General features: G+C 44.0%; 1 protein-coding gene across 1 annotated transcript; it reads right to left on the bottom strand.

Moving 5' to 3' along the window:
• Positions 1-7,753: 7,753 nt before the first annotated feature.
• Lsmem1 (leucine rich single-pass membrane protein 1) lies at positions 7,754-11,930 on the bottom strand. Its single transcript, XM_052184730.1, has 3 exons — positions 11,630-11,930; positions 9,849-9,977; positions 7,754-8,741 (listed from the first exon to the last, which is right to left on the bottom strand). The coding sequence occupies exons 1-3, from the start codon at positions 11,754-11,756 to the stop codon at positions 8,611-8,613; spliced, it is 387 nt and encodes a 128-aa protein (XP_052040690.1). The 5' UTR covers positions 11,757-11,930; the 3' UTR covers positions 7,754-8,610.
• Positions 11,931-18,018: the final 6,088 nt, after the last annotated feature.

The following is an 18,018-nucleotide window of genomic DNA, read 5'->3' as shown; positions in this document are numbered from 1 at the left end:
TGGGGAAGAAAAGAGAAAAATTTCATTTGAAAAGACTGTGAAGGATAAATGTAAACATTCCAGGTGGTAAGGGAAGGACCTGACATTTTACACACACACACACACACACACACACACACACACACACACGGAGAGTTTGTCATAAGCATTCCACCATGTCTATGGCTGGCTGAACTATCACAACTACCACACGGCTCCTGTGACTAGATCCTGTGAATAAGAGGCTGGAAAGATGACTCAGCCGTTAAGAGTTAAGTCTTTTCGAAGACCCATGTCAGAAGGCTCACAACTGCCTGTGAATGCAACAGTGTGGGATCCAATGACCTCCTCTGGTCTCGAGAGGCATCGTCACTCACATTCACACACCACACACACACAAACACACACACACACACACACATACACACATACATACATATATATGCATAATTAAAAATAATTCTAAGATGCAGAATATTTGGGGGGTTTGGTAATTATGTGTATATATGTCTTCCAAAGAACTTAAATTTTCTGAAGAACGGGAATCACTCTTAACTGCTGAACCATCTCTCCAGACTCAAGATATGAGACATAAAAGATGATGATGATGATGTTAATGGTGATGATGATATAGTAGTAATAGTAGTAGTAGTTAGCAGCAGGTGTGCAGAGTAGTTAACTAGTGGCCAGAGAATGGCTAGGGTATTTCTAGGATTTAATAACTATCGATAGCTTACTGTAAAATGCCAATGAATTTGAAATCTTTTTGGAAAGAATGAAAATTACCAACTAGAACAGATATAGGAAGTAAACCATGACGGTTGGCAATAAGGATCTTAAGTAGGGTTAATTTCTTTGTCCTGTGCTGGAACTTTATGCTGTTTCATAATAACATCAAAATAGAGGATCCGAGAGGCAGAGGCAAGGAGAGTTCTGTGGGTTCCCGGACAGTTGGATTTACCAGGTGAGTTTACAATGTTCTTTCTGTATCATTCTGGATTGTATCAAAGATATCTTAAAGTTTTATACATATACAGAAGAGTACCCAGATATGTTGTTTGTTTGTTTGCTTGCTTGCTTTTGGTTTTTCCTTGTCTCATTATGTAGCCCAGGCTGACCTGTTATACCTTGCTTAGCTCAGGTTGGCCTTGAATCTGTGATCCTCCTATCTCTACCTCCCAAGTGCTGGGATTACATCTCTACACCACCACACTCAGCTTAAAATAAACATAATGCCACAAAGTAACTATATCCCTGGTCAGAAATACATAAATAATACATTTCCAAGACTCAGGAGGTCCTAACTGTGTTTATTTCCTTCAAATGAAAGGAGACCAACTTCCAGATTTCCTAATATGGACAAATGATTTCCTGCATATTAATAAAATAATCATTCTTAAGTACATGGGGGGGAAAATCCAACAAGCCTTCAAGTTAAGATTCCTGAATAGAGTAGAAATGAAAGAAATCCATCTCAACACAAGACTCTACGTGATAAACCTATAGTCAACAGACAAGCTCTTGAAATTGTGTTCATGAACAAGCCAGATGACTCAGTGGGCAAAGGCACTTGCTACACAGCCAGATGGTCTGACTTTGATCCCAGGAACCTACCGTGGAAGGAGAGAACTGACTATCAAAAGTTGTCCTCTGACCTCCACACACGTCACACATACTGGAACACCCATGTCCCTCCACACATCATACCTACGACCCATATACACTCACATGTACATACACCCACCACAGTTATAGTAAATAACATTATCTTTAATTTTAAAATGTATAAAAAAAGAAACAAAAACCTATATATGTTCTTTAAGTCCGTATCAGAAGTTATTATAGAAAAGAGACACTTCTATGCCTGGGCTCACTGTAATGTTATTTGCATTAGTTAAGTTATATGATCATACTAGGTGGCTATCAACAGATTAAAAGATATGAGGAATAAATATATATATATATATGTATGTATTATAATGTATACATATGTATGCACATATGTAATATACACATGTGTATATTTAATAAATATGAGTACAAACATACATATGTATATATAACTTAAAGTGTTCTTCATCAGTAAAGAAGAACGAAACTATTCCCAAATAGATGGGGCCTTCTTTCTGATTGACTTCTTCCTGAAATAATCAACTGCCACCAGGAGTCCCCCTCTACTCTCAGTGAGCACAATTTTGCAGAGGCAGTGGAGGCCGCCTAAAGGAAACACTTCCTAACTACATCTATTTAAGCAAATGCATAGTGTCAACCCATGTGCTGTACTGTGGAGATGCCCAGAAGAGAAAGTCTAACAAAGGAAAAACACAGTTTCCCAGTTTCAAAGCAAAATTGTGAGAATCAGATAAAGTTGTGGGCTCAAATTAATGAGGGAAACAATGATTAAAAAAAAAAAACAGTGATAAGTATGCTGGAGCGTAGCTCTCCATGATTGATGGCTTCTGTCAGGGATGTGGATGAGGAAGGACTCAGTGTTCTCTAGGAGGCTGGTCACCAGGAGTTTGGCCATGCTCCAGTGAGAATATGGGCAACACAAACTAGACTTGTTTTGTTTGTTTTCCTTCCTTCCTTCCTTCCTTCCCCCTTCTCTCTTCTTCCTTTTCCTCTTCCTCCTCCCCCTTTCTTTTTTGCAGAGGGTAGGTCACAAGGATGGGAAGACAGACTTGGGAGGATTAGAAAGTGAGTGTGCTCAGAGTTCATGATGTAAAATTCCCAAAAATCAATAAAAATATTATTTAAAAACAAAAACAAAAAAAAACCCTCTCTTTTGTGAGATTGGGGAAATAGCATTACAAGCTTGAAAACTTGTAAGGGTTTTTGATCCCCAGAATCCATGTAAAAAATGCAAGAGAATGACAGCATGTACTTGTAGTGTCAGGGCTAGGGGGACAAGATAGAAGGATCCCTAGGAGTCCCTGGCCGGTCTGACAAGTCTGCTTGACAGGCTCCAGACCAGTGAGAGGCCCTGTCTCAACGGAGTTGTCTGGTACTCCTCAGGATAGCACCTGACTTTATCCTTTGACTTCTACACACATGCGTGTGCATGTATACCTGCATACACATCCATATCTACCTGCACATATGTAAACATGCACATTCACAGAAAAATAAAACTCCTTTGTAACTTCTGCAATTACTATGACAATATCTGAGGTTATCTGGACTCCACAAATATTTACAGAGAGTCCTAGGGGCTAGAGAAATGGCTCAGTGGGCAAAGCACTTGCTGCAAAGGTGTGCAGACATGAGTTCATATAGACAGCACCCATGAAAAGAGTCAGGCATGATGGCATGCATCTATAGTTTCAGCACTGAGAGGTGGAGCGTGTGCATGTGCACACACATACACACACACACACCACACACACACACACACACACACACACACACACACACCACATACATACACACACACACACATGTCTGTTTAGGGGCTCAAAAATAGTTTTTCTATATAGTCAGAAAAAGGGTAATGAAAAGCACGTGAACAACCTCTGATGTACACTCAAGGACCTGCGTGTGCTTGTGTGTGTGTGTGTGTGTGTGTGTGGTGTGTGTGTGTGTGTGTGTGGTGTGTGTGTGTGTGTGTGTGGTGTGTGTGTGGTGTGTGTGGTGTGTGTGTGTGTGTGTGTGTGTGGCATGTGTGTGGCGTGTGTGTGTGTGTGTGTGTGTGTGTGTAGTGTGTGTGTGTGGTGTGTGTGGTGTGTGTGTGTGTTGGTGTGTGTGTGTGTGTGTGTGTGGTGTGTGTGTGTGTGTGTGTGTGTGTGTGTGTGTGTGTGTAAAATACTCAGCAACTGCTCCAGTACCGTGCAAGTCTGGTTAGCAACATGGTGACCATGGACTCTCTGAGACTATGAACAAGCCCTCAGTTAAATGCTTCCTTCTATATGTTGCTTTGGCCATGGTGTGTCCTCCTGGTACCAGAACAGTAACCAAGATACAGCGGCATGCATTCCTTACACCAGGAACTCTTTTATGTCTTCCTCCATCTAGGAAGATGACAAATACTTCCAGAGACTACTTCTAGGAAGCCTCTGTATCCTCTGATGCAGCTTTCTCTACCCTGATTTGCCTTCATCCTCCTATTCTTATGTCTTGGAAAAGGCAAATGTCTACAGGAAAAAAAAATCCCTAGGTACCTTTTTAAAGAATTGTTTTTAACAAGGAGCAGAAGTCCTGGTCTCAGTCAGAAAAGCACTTGTCAGCAAACATCAGGACCTGAGTTCAAAACCAAGAACCTATGCAAATACCCTGGACATGTAACATACCTATAATCCCAACATTGTGGAAGTGGAGTCAGGAAGATCCCTGGAATTCACTGGCCTGTCAGCCAAGCCTAGTGGGCAAGCTACAGACCTGTGAGAGACCCTGCCTCAAAGAACAAGGTGGGCAGGAAGGACACCCAAGGTTGACTTCTGGTCTACCCATACATACACACATGGATGAATGCAGTCATATGAATACTTACACATATGTATTAGAGAGCAAAGAGAAATCTGAGCTGAATGTAAGACAGTCTCTACTCTTAAAGTTGCTTCCCCTTTATAAAGGCCTAGTTCTTGCTGTCTTCGACACACTGATTTTCACTGTGAATGCTTCTTTGTCTCAGTTCATGAGGAAGGGCTATTACTGTTTCAGTTAACCAATTACTACTTTTATATTGTAATAAGACTTCTTTAAGAAAGATTCACTTGTAGGGAGGTATGTTTTTCCTTCATGTGCCTTTGCACCACATGTGTGAAGTGCCTGTAGAAGCCAGAAGGGCATCAGACCTCGTAGACTGGAGGTACAGATGGCCGTGAGCTTCTCTGTGGGTGCTGGGAATCAAGCCTGGGTCCTCTGGAAGAGCAGCCAGTGCTCATAACCGCTGAACAATCTCTCTAGCTCAAGATTTGTCTTCTCTTTAAACCTGCTTCTTTGCTTTGTTTACAAAAAATGCTTTTGGACGTTCATTGTCTACAACAGTTCTGGCTACACCACCCTCCTAGTTACCAATAGTCCACACCCCAGTGGCCTCCAGGTGTCACACAGAGTATGTTGAGCAGGGCTGGGCCAGGCTTATTGCAGAGTTGCCGTGACCCGGTTTGAAAGAGGGTCCCGCTGGGGTCTTCATAGCCAAAGAGAAAGCGCATTTCTGAGGAGCTGGTATCAGGACATCTGTGCTGTCCTCCTATCAGAGCTGAAAAAGGACATTACAAGGAGAACACAGAGAAAGTTCGTTACCAGAAAGAAATCTCAACATCTTATAGACACAAAATGCATTGAAAGCACATTAAAAATCTTTCTTTTCTCATCAAGACATGTATCACCAGTCCCTCCTATTTCTTTTCCGCAATTGTCTTTCAATATCCTGGCTCCCTCCTCCCACCACACCTGGCTTCCTTCTCCCATCACACCTGGCTCCATCCTCCCACCACACCTGGCTCCCTCCTCCCACCACACCTGGCTCCCTCCTCCCACCACACCTGACTTCCTTCTCCCATCATACCTGGCTTCCTCCTCCCACCACACCTGACTTCCTTCTCCCATCACACCTGGCTCCCTCCTCCCACCACACCTAGTTTCCTTCTCCCATCACACCTGGCTTCCTCCTCCCATCACACCTGTCTCCCTCCTCCCACCACACCTGGCTTCCTTCTCCCATCACACCTGGCTCCCTCCTCCCACCACACCTGGCCCCCTCCTCCCACCACACCTGGCTTCCTTCTCCCACCACACCTGGCTCCCTCCTCCCACCACACCTAGTTTCCTTCTCCCATCACACCTGGCTCCCTCCTCCCACCACACCTGACTTCCTTCTCCCATCATACCTGGCTTCCTCCTCCCACCACACCTGGCTTCCTCCTCCCATCACACCTGGCTCCCTCCTCCCACCACACCTGGCTTCCTTCTCCCATCATACCTGGCTTCCTTCTCCCATCACACCTGGCTTCCTCCTCCCACCACACCTGACTTCCTTCTCCCATCACACCTGGCTTCCTCTTCCCATCACACCTGGCTCCCTCCTCCCACCACACCTGGCTTCCTTCTCCCATCACACCTGGCTCCCTCCTCCCACCACACCTGGCCCCTCCTCCCACCACACCTAGTTTCCTTCTCCTATCACACCTGGCTCCCTCCTCCCACCACACCTAGCTTCCTTCTCCCATCACACCTGGCTCCCTCCTCCTACCAAACTTGTGGTCAAGTCATTTTTGAGTCCAGTGGAGACAGGTCTTAATTCCATCTCAGGACAACAACAATAGATTCTAATGTCCAGACAAAACAGGAAAACAACACTCTCTCCCTCTTATACCAATTACCTCTTGAAATGATTGCTTGCATCCTCTGTCTGATGATATAATGTTATGATCTCAAATAGCATTAAAAAATAATTGGATCTCTACCAATAGACTTATGTTTAAATATATTTTTATTCCCATAGTGCCATGTCTAACAATATTTGAACAATAATGCTTTAGCAATACTGACTAGTATTTTGAGTACATTCAGCAAATCGTTCTTGCTTCAAACACTCCTCATTCCTTCACATTTGTCACTTCTCTTAAGCCTCAGAATAATACTATAAAATAAATTTTATAAGCATCCCATTTTACTAATTATTTTCCCAAAGTCACAATCAGCAGTGACAACCAGAACTTGAATCAGGAAATTAGTTAGCCCATGTCTTGCCTACTGTGTCTTGCTGCTGCAATACATTTTTAGAAATTATACCATGCACATGTCTGTGTGTCTGTTTATGTATACACAGATAAGTCCATGACCAGTCTCTCTCTCTCTCTCTCTCTCTCTCTCTCTCTCTCTCTCTCTCTCTCTCCCTCCCTCCCTCTCTCTTTCTCTCTCTCTCCCTCCCTCCCTCCTTCATCCCTTCCTCCCTTCCTCCCACTCCCATCCCCCTTCCCAGCCATCTGGGTTTTGGGCTTGGATGTAGGTCATTAGGTCTGGCAAGTGTCTTTTCCTGCTGAGCCTCCTCTCTGCCTCCACCAAAACTTTTCCTATCTCAATAGATGTCTTTGGTTTGTGAACACAATACTACACGCTGTGGTATTTTTCAGACTGTAAATGTCAGAGTGATCACCATGCCTCCATCTGTATGCACAATACAAGCAGGATAAAAAAGAAGAATAAAATGATTTTCAGAGTCTGCAGAGAGGATTCAGTCAGCAAAACTCATCTTGCAAGCATGAAGACCTGAGTTTGATCCCTAGAACCCACTTTAAAAAAACATTATTTTCAAATGTTTCACATTATAAAATTCACAATGATTTTTTAATAAAGATTGTTTATTACCGAGCATAAAAAACGTGCACTATGTAAGTAGAAAGACAGAAACATAATAGAGCAAGCAGAAAGAAATGAGTGTTTTCTTGGTGCTTTGCAATCAGACCTCCTAGTTTTTTAAACAATTTACCAATAAATCCTTATGAAAGGGATTTGCCATAACAGATCAATATGATCCAGTGAACACAAATTTTATATTTGTAATGTTCTGCATACTAATCAATTTGAAGAAAAAGTATGCAGTATAAATAAATATCTTAGTGCAAAAAGTAATAATTAAGAATAGAAGTAAAATTTTTCGTGTTTATTTCATTATCTACTATTATTCAAAATGTGGTTTTGCATCTGCTTCATTTTCAAGTAAATTAAAATGTTTTGAGTAAGCCAAAATGACAAGAAATTTCAATAATTCTTCAACTGACTCAGAGCAGTGTATTTTAATTAAATAAAAACACATGCTTTTAAAGTCATTTATTTTGCCTCAGTCTTGTCATATACAACATCTTATTCTTACTAAAACAAATGAGCTTCTAAATACACAATTTTCTACTCTAATTTAGCAAAGACCACACAAACCTAACTAGTTTCTTCCAAAGCCATGAGCAGGATTCCAAGGAGTTGTTTTGTTTGTTTTGTTTTGCATGACGAAGCTAGAAGGGCTTATAGATTATATATAAATAGACATAACTCCCTCTTTCCACATGTGTATGGTGGGATCTCTAGAGTCAGATGATTTTCACAAGTCGGGAGCTCAGGAAACAGTAGTAGAATATAGCAGGCGTTCTCTCTTGTCCCCCAGCTTCACCACACGTACACTGCGCTGCCCATGTTTCTCCAGCGATCACTGAACAGCGCTCGGAAGCTGTTGTCAAAGTGTGTCACCCGGAAATGAAGAATGCACACTACTGAAAAGAGTGAACACCTGGTTCACCTCAACAAAGACAGTTCAGTGTTCAGTTTCTTTAGGCTTGTGCAGGAATCTGTACAGGTATGTGAGGTATCAGGGACCTCACTAGAACATTGGAAGTCTTCTAAACCAAGCTTATTTTCAAAAAGCGGTAGCATGGGAAGAGTTAAGTTCTCTTGCGGCTGACCCTCCACCCACCGCTCTAACCCCACCAAAGCAGAAGCAGGCAGCTAGCAGTCAGTAAAGCTGAATCAAGTTCACCCCTGTTCAGTTGCCAACTTTAAACCCCTTGCCTTGGCCTTATTTCTATCCTTGAACCAGGAGGAATGATGGATAGTATCCGCACTTTCTCAGTCCGTAGCCTAGTGTACCTCCACCAAGCAAGAAGCTCCGGTGTCCATAACCACGGTCAGGCGGAAACCCTTTCAGTTCTGTTCAGAGTCCAGTTGGTTGAGCCGCTTTACGATCATGTTGTTGATTTTCTTAAGATCATCTATGTCCTTTCTCTCAGCCGCCAGTCTTCTTGACACGTCCTCCATTTCGTTTCCTGTTTGAACTTAAAAGTGGAAAACAGACTGTTACGGTAGAGCCAGCAGAGGGCGCCCTGTGTGGATACTCAACTGAGTACCGAGAGAAGCAATCCCTGCTCCTATAGGAACTTAAATAAGAAACAGTGCAAAGAAACTATGTTACATTTCTTATTTAAAACTGCTGAAGACAAGACAGGCGTGGTGACACATGCGTATACTACTCAGGAGGCTAAGAGAATCTCAAAGTCAAGGCTAGCCTGGCCTATATTGTGAGATTTTGCCTCAAAAAGAGAAAACTTGTCGGGTGCCAAAGGCATGAAAGGGCAGAAGAAATGACAAGATGGAAGACCCAAGAGTCTAGCCAAAATGCTGTCAAAGATAACACCCTCCCTATCCCCAGCTCCGTGTAGCTCTCTGTAGTATGAACTACTAACTCCCAATAGTAGTAAAAAAAAAAAAAAAGGTCATCTGAGAGAGAACTGTGGTAGCTCCGATGGAAGAGACTGCACACACACCTCACTTCAGGTAACTAGCTCCGCTACTCCTATCTAGGCAGAATGGTGACATGGTGAGCTTAGGGGTCTCTAGTCTGAGGTGCAGGTATGAGAAAACCTCTGTGTCACCACTTAAGCGTGACATGTATTGCCCAGATCAAGAGCAGACAGGGCAGAAGCTAGCTAGCATCAAACAGGGCAGAGTAACCCATCCTCACAATCCCAGAGCTAGCTGTAGCCATTAGTACTCGGAACAGACTTCTGGGAGATGTGCAAATGAGGAAACCTGGGGTGGCATTAAAACCTCAGGAAAATGCATTTTATATCTAAATGTGATGAAGATATTTATGTGTTGAATAAAGAAAATTAAAATTAAGTAGGACACATGGCATATAATTTGGCAGCAGAGACTCCAGGTGACAAATTAAAAGCTTACATAAATATGTAACATAAATGTAACCTGGTGCTGCAGGAGCATGCCCAGGACTTGTACCCAAGGACCCTGTCCAGGAGCAACAAAGTGTCCTTAAGACACTGAGTCTCCCCCTGGCTTCTCCTGGAAATTCCAATGGCTAGGACATGATAACAGGTATTAAGGGCGTACACCCAAGTAGAGACAGACCTGCCTGAAGTACTTACTTATTAGGAAGATGGCGAAGAAGACCAGAGCCAGGCTGACCGTCAACACCAGGAGCAGCCCCACAAAAAACAGCCCCCGCCTTCCATTTCCTGGGGTTGTGCCAGCATTGGGGATTTTGTCCTCTAAAGCTGATAGGAAACAAAGTGACAGAATCTCGGCATCTCACAGAGACATGATGGACACACTCATTTTCCCTGGACAGCCCTGGAAAGTGGCTTCTACACTAGAGATGCCTTTGCACAAGCAATGTTGGAACTGTTTACCTTCTCTGTTGAAATTCAAGAGAGAGAGAGAGAGAGAGAGAGAGAGAGAATAGACTTGAGCTATGTCCTTGAACCTGATCGGAAGGTTTTCTGAAAACTGTTTACTGTGGAGTAGAGCACATGAATTATTCTTTGAAGAAGGCATAGAAAATTGACGAGGCTCTACTGGCCATCTCCTAGGTAACCTAAACAGAGCTAGGTATGTGATGCCTTCCCTGAGTGGAAGACCAAAAGCTGTGTGGTGTATCCCAGGAAACTGCTTTTATTATCAGAATAATCTCTCAGGTCTATATCCATTTAGACAAAAGAGCCCCTGGGGTATTTTGGTTTCTTAAAGCTATTTCCAAGATAGACCTGCTTGGAAGCCAGTTCTCAATGCTCTGTGCTGGGAATTGCCTCTCATTAGCTACTTTGTAACTCTTAGGTGCCTATAAGCATACAGAGAAACTCGAATAAGAGCGGTGAACCCCTGGGGTAGGGAGAGTGCTAGATTACATTTTAGATTCTCCTCCTCTCTGAATTGGCCCCACACAGTACACTGCTTGATTATCTAAGCGAGTACAGCCCATGTTCCGGTCTGCCAGCAGCTGCTGCTTCCTAAGCCACGCCACACCACAGCTGACACCAACACCTCCCTTCCCACTACACTAAAACCAGGCGAGGATCTGAACAAAAAGAGGAGCCCGGAAAAGACGGCAATGGAAATAGCAGTTATAGAACTGGGCAGTAAGCAGAGAGAATGCGTGAAGCAAATAGCAAATGGGCTGTTCATGCCCGTGTTAGAATAGTCACCAGTTAACCTAGAGAAGACGGGGGGCGGGGCCGGAAAGGCCTGGTTTCTGACACTCAGAGAGCAAGTACACTGGGTATTCAGGAGGGTTCTCTTTTTGTTTGCTCTCATGTCCCTTCCAACACTTTAACTGGACACATTGTAAGTTGTAAGTAGAGACGGAAGTGGACATTTTGCACAACAGAATTTTAAAGATTTTTAAGATAAATGGATGAATGTGTTGAGCATTTTTCTCTGTGATCTCTGATAAAAAACAAGAGCCCTGGGAAGGAGAGATTATAATGAACCTAACCACGCTCACCAAGAGGCACAAGAGTCAAGAGGGACTGAGCGGTCCCTGTACCCAGTAGATTCTTTCACGAGAGTTTTAAAGGGAAAAACAATGGGGCAAAGCAGGCAGGCTACCAGGAGCTGCCTTTAATAGTCCAGGCTGACCTGACATTTATGATCCTCCTGCCTCGCCCTTCCAAGTGCTGGAAATACAAGCACAGGCTACTATGCCTAGCTTCTCTTGGGAATTTTGATGAGTTCAGCCCTTGCCAAGAAAGTCAATAATGCCTTGATAGATTGGAGGCCCAAGACAAAAACTGCTAACTGATAAATAAGATTTCCGGTGCCCAGTGATGGCCGATGCGCACCCGGCCCCCACAGCACGAAGCACAGCCACCACACCCTTGATATTTTTAGGAAGTCCCAAGACCGTGTGTGCTCCCAGGATCATACATACAGAACAGACGTGACGATTCCGTCGGACAGAGATTGAGTTTGTTTAAGTCGTTTATGGAATCCACAACATAGAGTTTTCCTTCTTCGTGGATGCCGTGAGACCCAGCGTCCTGAGAGGAATGAGTCATTGCGCCTGAAAGAAAGCGCCGGCATTAGGAAGAGGGGCTGGGGAGCTAGGCGCGCGGCAGAGCGTTGGGAAGCTGGAGGGACACACGAGTTACCACCCCTGAATGCCGTGCTAGGGGCTGGAGAAGCTGGGTCGACAGGAAAGAGTTCCTTGGTTGGACAATGTAGTGGGTGTTCTTTTGCCTCTGCTTGCCAGTCAAGTGTGTGGTTAGCATACAGCCGTTCATACCCCGCTTATCTGTAAAGCCCTCTAACCTCTTTGGCTTACCCACTTCTATGTTGTTTCCTCTGGGTCTGTTTTTTGTTTCATAATTGCCTCTGAGAATGTTTTTTTTTTCCTACTACATGGCTCCTAGTTTAATATGCTTCAAGTCCTCTGTGCAAAAACACAACTTATAAAGACAAAACAAGCTAGTCAACAAAATGACCTTAAAACAGACAGGCCAATATTTATTTATTGGTTTTTTTCGAGACAGGGTTTCTCTGTGTAGTACTGGCTGTCCTGGAACTCACTTTGTAGACCAGGCTGGCCTCGAACTCAGAAATCTGCCTGCCTCTGCCTCCCAAGTGCTCAGATTAAAGGCGTGCGCTACCACCACCCGGTCAGGCCAATATTTAACTATGAGACCTTCTAATTTCCTAACTTAGCACACACACTCATACACAAAAACAATGTAACCTTGGGTCCTGGTAAGACAGCTCGCCTTCACTCAGTACTTGCCACCAAGCCTGACAACCTGAGTTTGCTCTCAGAAATCTATCTGGTGGAAGAAGAGAATCTCCCAAGCTGCCCTCCGACTGCCACGGGGCACTTAAGCTCGGCTCCCACATGCAGTGAGTGTTAGGATTCTGTCTAAGCTCCACCCCACAGCTATGCCCCGCCCCACCGTTACCTGGCAACAGCCAGGTAGGTCTGGCCCACTATAAAATGGGCTACTTGCCCCCTCTCCTTCTATTTTTCTCATTCTCTTAGCTTCTCTCTCTCTCTCTCTCTCTCTCTCTCTCTCTCTCTCTCTCTCTCTCTCTCTCTCTCCCTCTTGAGCTCTTTCCCCTCCCCCACCCCTTTCCTCCTCTCCCTCCTCTCCCCAAGTGGTTTAGGCCAGTGCTACTTCTCTACTCTCCCCTTCTCTCTGCCTTTCTCTGCCTCTACGGCCCCCTTAACTCCGCATGCCCTGAATAACTCTATTCTATACTATACCGTAGCGTGTCTGCTCCTTCAGGGGGAAGGGATGCCTTGGCATGGGCCTGCTGAGACACGCCCTTCCTTTTTATGCTCACAACACACAGCGTAAATAATGTAAAAAGTATTCATTGAAACTTTTGTTATTTTCTTCGGTTTGGCTTGAGTTTTTGTCCTCAAATATATCATTTAGCCATTTAGATACAGGCTGTGGCTTTCCAGGCTCAACCCTTAGCAGACACAGGTACTAATAACTTGCCATTGTTATTTCTATTTTCTGCGTGAGCGTTTGCTTACATGTATGCATGTGAGCCACATGCATGTCTTGTGTCCAAGGAAGCTAGAAAAGACAGTTGGGTTTCTTAGAACTAAAGTTAAGGTAGCTTACAAGCTACCATGTGAGTGACTGGGTCTGAACCCGGCAGCTCTGCAAGGAGAGCAAGTGCTCTTAACTGCTGAGCCGGAGTTCAGTTCTCAGCACCTGCGGCTACTGGCTTACAACTGTAACTCCAGCTCAGGGGATCCAACTCTCTCTTCGGGCCTTTTTAGACACCTGCACTCACATGCACATACTTAGACACATGTATTCATAATTAAAATAATTCCCAGGAAGAGTAGGAGGATGCAGTAAATATGCCTGCCTATAGGTGGCAACAGATGTCTTTCTGATACCATTCTCTTGCCGAGATTTAAGACCCAACCATAGAGTTAGAAGAAACTAAATGGGGTAGAGTACTAATATCCACAGAAAATCTGGAAAAAAGTATCACATACTTACTGAGTTCCTTAAACTACACTACTAAGAATCAAAAGCGTCAGGGCTGAAGACATGGCTCAGCCATTAGAAAAGCCTGCCGCTCTACTAGAGGACCTCGCACTCAGGTCAGGCAGCTCACAACCACCTTTAACGCCTGCTCCAGGGGATCCAACCTCCTCCTCTGGCCTCTGTGAGCACCTACACACAGGGAGCACATATGCGCATGCGCAAGAGAGAGAGAGAGAGAGAGAGAGAGAGAGAGAGAGGGAGAGAAGAGAGATGGAGGATTTCCAAACAGCAGCTACAAATTTAGTGGTACTTGTGTTAAACATATTCATAGATTCCCTAGCCAAGAAACGCTGCAAGATCAGAAAGTCATGTACTGATTTTTTTTTTCATAAACTCAAACTCTATGTTTTCACTATCCTGAAATTTTAATTGAAAAGAGTGCATGTATGGAGTCATTATTCTAAAGCACTTTAAATATTGAAATTACTGAACTTCAAATATACTGCATGGAGCAATCCTAAGAGAATGACTTGACATGGTACAGCTAAAAACAAAACCAGCAGCAGCTGTGAGGGAAAGTGCCTCAGAGAGCAAACCTCACCCCTCAGATAAGCCACGCCCTCAAAGTGCTGTTGGCCCTTTGGGCTTGAAACCACATTTCTAGAAGTGCTTTCTGTTTCATCACCTCCGTATACTTTATTACCCCAAACATTATTTTTGTTTGTTTGTTTTTATTTGTCTGGTTGGTTGGTTTTTGGTTTTTTGAGACAGGGTTTCTCTATATAGCCCTGGCTGTCCTGGAATCACTCTGTAGATCAGGCTGGCCTCGAACTCAGAAAATCCACATGCCTCTGCCTCCCAAGTGCTGGGATTAAAGGCATGCGCCACCACTGCCCAGCTCCAAACACTATTTATTGCTGGAGGTGGGGGGGGGGGCGGAAACCAGGAAAAAAAAATAGCTGCTTGTGTCACATGGTAGGATCACTGTTACAAACAGCTTCTATTCTGGGCATGGTGACTGAGACACAGTTCATTTCTGAATCTTACTTAATATCTGTTTCACACTCAGGAATGTCACTACTGTTGCAGAGAGAGGGGGGGAGGGAGGGAGGAAGGGAGAGAGAGAGAGAGAGAGAGAGAAACTATTTACAAAGTAGACTAGCTACAAAAGTCATTGCTAAAAAGTCCTACTTTCAAAGTATTAGTCCAGTTCATAAACTTCATTTGCCACAGACTAAGAAGGTGGTGCCAAGACAGCTAAGACACAGAGACATGGCACTAAGCCGGGCAGCCTGCACCCAATCTCCTTCACCTTTGTTCAATGAGAACCGACTCCTGCAACTCGTCCTCTGGGCTCCACGTAAGTGCTGTGGCATGAACGTGCCCCGCCCACACACATAATTTAGAATAAAATCTGTCATAAGATTTGTTCAAGATTTTTCCCTAAATCTAAGATAAACCAAGTAAATAACAGAATGTTCTGAAAGAAAACAGCTTGGCAGTGAGCTCACAATGTCGGTAGATAACTTTTAAGTAAACCTTTTCAGTATTGTGACATGTTAAAATCAAAGGCAAACTAGCAGAGAAAAAAAAAGACATCGTGATTCATGGCCTCCGAGAGCCTGCAGGTGGCTTGTGAGGGACTCTGCCAGTAAATGGATAGATACAAGGACACGTCGTGAAAACCAGAACCCACAGCTGTTGACACCAGCGGTTGCTATCTTTGGAAGCTGAAAGGAGGGCATTCAACCACCAAGGCTGACGCAGTGTCACTACCTATTTCATGTCGCACTAACTTGGCCTTCCTGCCCAACTACACTATGCAGATCTACCTATTCACAAATGGACAAGGCAGCATCCTTTTGACGGAACCCTTTCTAATCCTGGAACTGAGACACACGTAAGTAGTTTCATTTTCTGTGTTCTTGATCACTGCTAACAGGGAAGCCTTTCATCATTAAATAATTGCTTGATTTTCGACCAGTAGACACTTCACCAAATAAAAATTGTCTCTGAAAAAAACCCATTGTACGTTCCCTCTGCAGGTAGTGGTATCAAAGCAGAAAAATAACTCGCACCATATTGTATGCTACGAACTCAAAATTGTTTACAATTAAGGCTGAGCTCAAAGCTTAATGAGATGCTTCCTTCAGTGAGTCACAGCCATTTACGAACGGCATTCCTGAGTTCATGCTTCAGAGTCAGGAGGTAATTTTTAAAATCAAGTCTACATCTTTTCTATGAGCAGTCAAAAAGCATGTAACATGCAATGAAAACCCCAAAGACTCAAGAATCATTATTCAGTCTCAGTAAGGAATAGCATGCAAATTACTTACAAAAAACGTGAGCCTCGACTGCTCAGTTACCTGGAAAAGACAACTACTCAGGAACAACTACAGCAAACTTTCTATCAATTCTGTAGTTTGCTCTTGATCTTCCTGCTGCTCACAACTGCTCCCCTGAGGCCCATAAACCCAGCACATAATTAGTGGTCTATATTTAGTGTAAACGTAGCCAAGCGATGCAAGATTCCCTGCACGGGCTTCCCATGTCTAAGAGTTTAAGATATGCATTGCTGAAACTTTGCTTTAAAACAACAAACCAGCAAGCCTTGATTCAGTTGGTAACCGATGTGGTTCTTATTAAGCTGAAGTTGAAAGTCCTTATTCAGTGGAAGTGGCTGTATCAGCTGACAGCACATTCCTAGCACTTCTGCTGTGGCGTGCTCCTGTGTATAAATACCCTGCAGCAGGCAGGAGCCGCCTCTGTGACAGCTGTGTGTAGGGACTCCAGACCAAACGGAGACCTCCGTAAACAGGGAGAATAGCTGTGATCATACAACTAGCATAATGGCTGGTGTGTTCAATTTCCATTCCTGAATCAAAGTATCCAAAATAAGTCAGCTTTTATAGAGAGTAAAGGTTCAGACCTCTGATCTAGGCTTGCAGCAAAAGAAAACGTGGCAGCAGGTAGAGCTGAAAGAAGAGGCTTAGTTTCATGAAGCCAAAAAGCCAAGGAGAGGAAAGGGCTGATGACTTATCTTCATCCAAGCCTCACACTAAAGCCCACTGTCTTCCAGTGGTTCCAGGCTGGTGACCAAGCAAGCCTTCTACATTTTTTTAAGGAGACTCCAGATATCTAACTCTAGCAGCAGGTCCAGGGACTCCTGGGCTTTCAATTAGCTTTATGAAAAGTGTTTGTGGGTGCAAAGACTGCACACTTCAGCATTCCTTCCAAAATGATCCCTTCTAAGCTTCAGAAGCGCATCTGCCTCTTGGGTCCCTTCCACACGTGGCAAGCAGTTTCTGCCCTCTAGTGTACACAAAAGGTACTACAGTGAGAACTGGGGTCTGCAGGCTCTGGGTGCCAGTTGGGATGGAAACAGACTTGCAGTTGTTTGTCTTTTGTGCCTTCCCTCACCACAACTGCCTGCTCATCATACAGCTCTGTGTGTTCCAGTTTCCCTTACACGCTTCTTTAGGAACATTATTATACTTTTAGGGAACAGGAATCTCACTTTTTTTCTTTTTTGGTCTTCCCATAGCTTGAGAACCAAGAAGACCATGCACTTGGTAACTTTATCATTAAGTGCTGTCGTATGTCTTAAAACTAAGCTCAGAAAAGATGAAGATGCTCATCATCTTGTCATACAAGTCAAAAAACAAAACTCTTCAACCTACCCAATCTGTCCCAAATCCCCTATCATCTCAGAAGTACTTGCTTCAGTTTTGAGCACTGTTTTCCTCTTCTTCTAATTGTGTAACTTTCAAGTACTAGTCCTCCAGAGACGGGAAATGAGGCCCAACTCCATTGCCAGAGGGTAAAGTGGCAGAGATGAAACAACTCCACGAATCCATCCCATCACACTGTCTGAAGCCTGGCTTTAGACTCCTAGACAATGATTTGACCAGAATATGACAGCTCTCTTAATATTAAAACGCTGCTTTAAGCCATCGTAGAAAACATCGTCACATAAGTTGTCTATTTTTTTCTCTCTCTAATTTTGATTGCTTCAAAATTCTTCTGCCACAGCAATTTAGCTGAGTATCAGTGGTTGGCTGGCTGGCCAACCACAGAGCACTTCACAACTTTCTTTTTTCTTGAGGGGTGGGAGGGTTGGTGGGGGATTCAGGACAGGGTTTCTCTGTGCAGCGCTGGCTGTCTTAGAACTCACTCTGTGGACCAGGCTGGCCTCAAACTCAGAAATCCTCCTGCCTCTGCCTCCCAAGTGTTGGGATTAAAGGCGTGGGTCACCACTGCCCGGCCACTTCACTTTCAACTCAATTCTTAAACATCAGGTTCTCAGCTTGTTACCAGC

Source organism: Apodemus sylvaticus, chromosome 6 (assembly GCF_947179515.1).
Source record: "Apodemus sylvaticus chromosome 6, mApoSyl1.1, whole genome shotgun sequence".
NCBI classification, from domain to species: domain Eukaryota; kingdom Metazoa; phylum Chordata; class Mammalia; order Rodentia; family Muridae; genus Apodemus; species Apodemus sylvaticus.
Note: the sequence above shows the minus strand (reverse complement) of the source record. Positions and strands in the feature narration are given on the sequence as shown.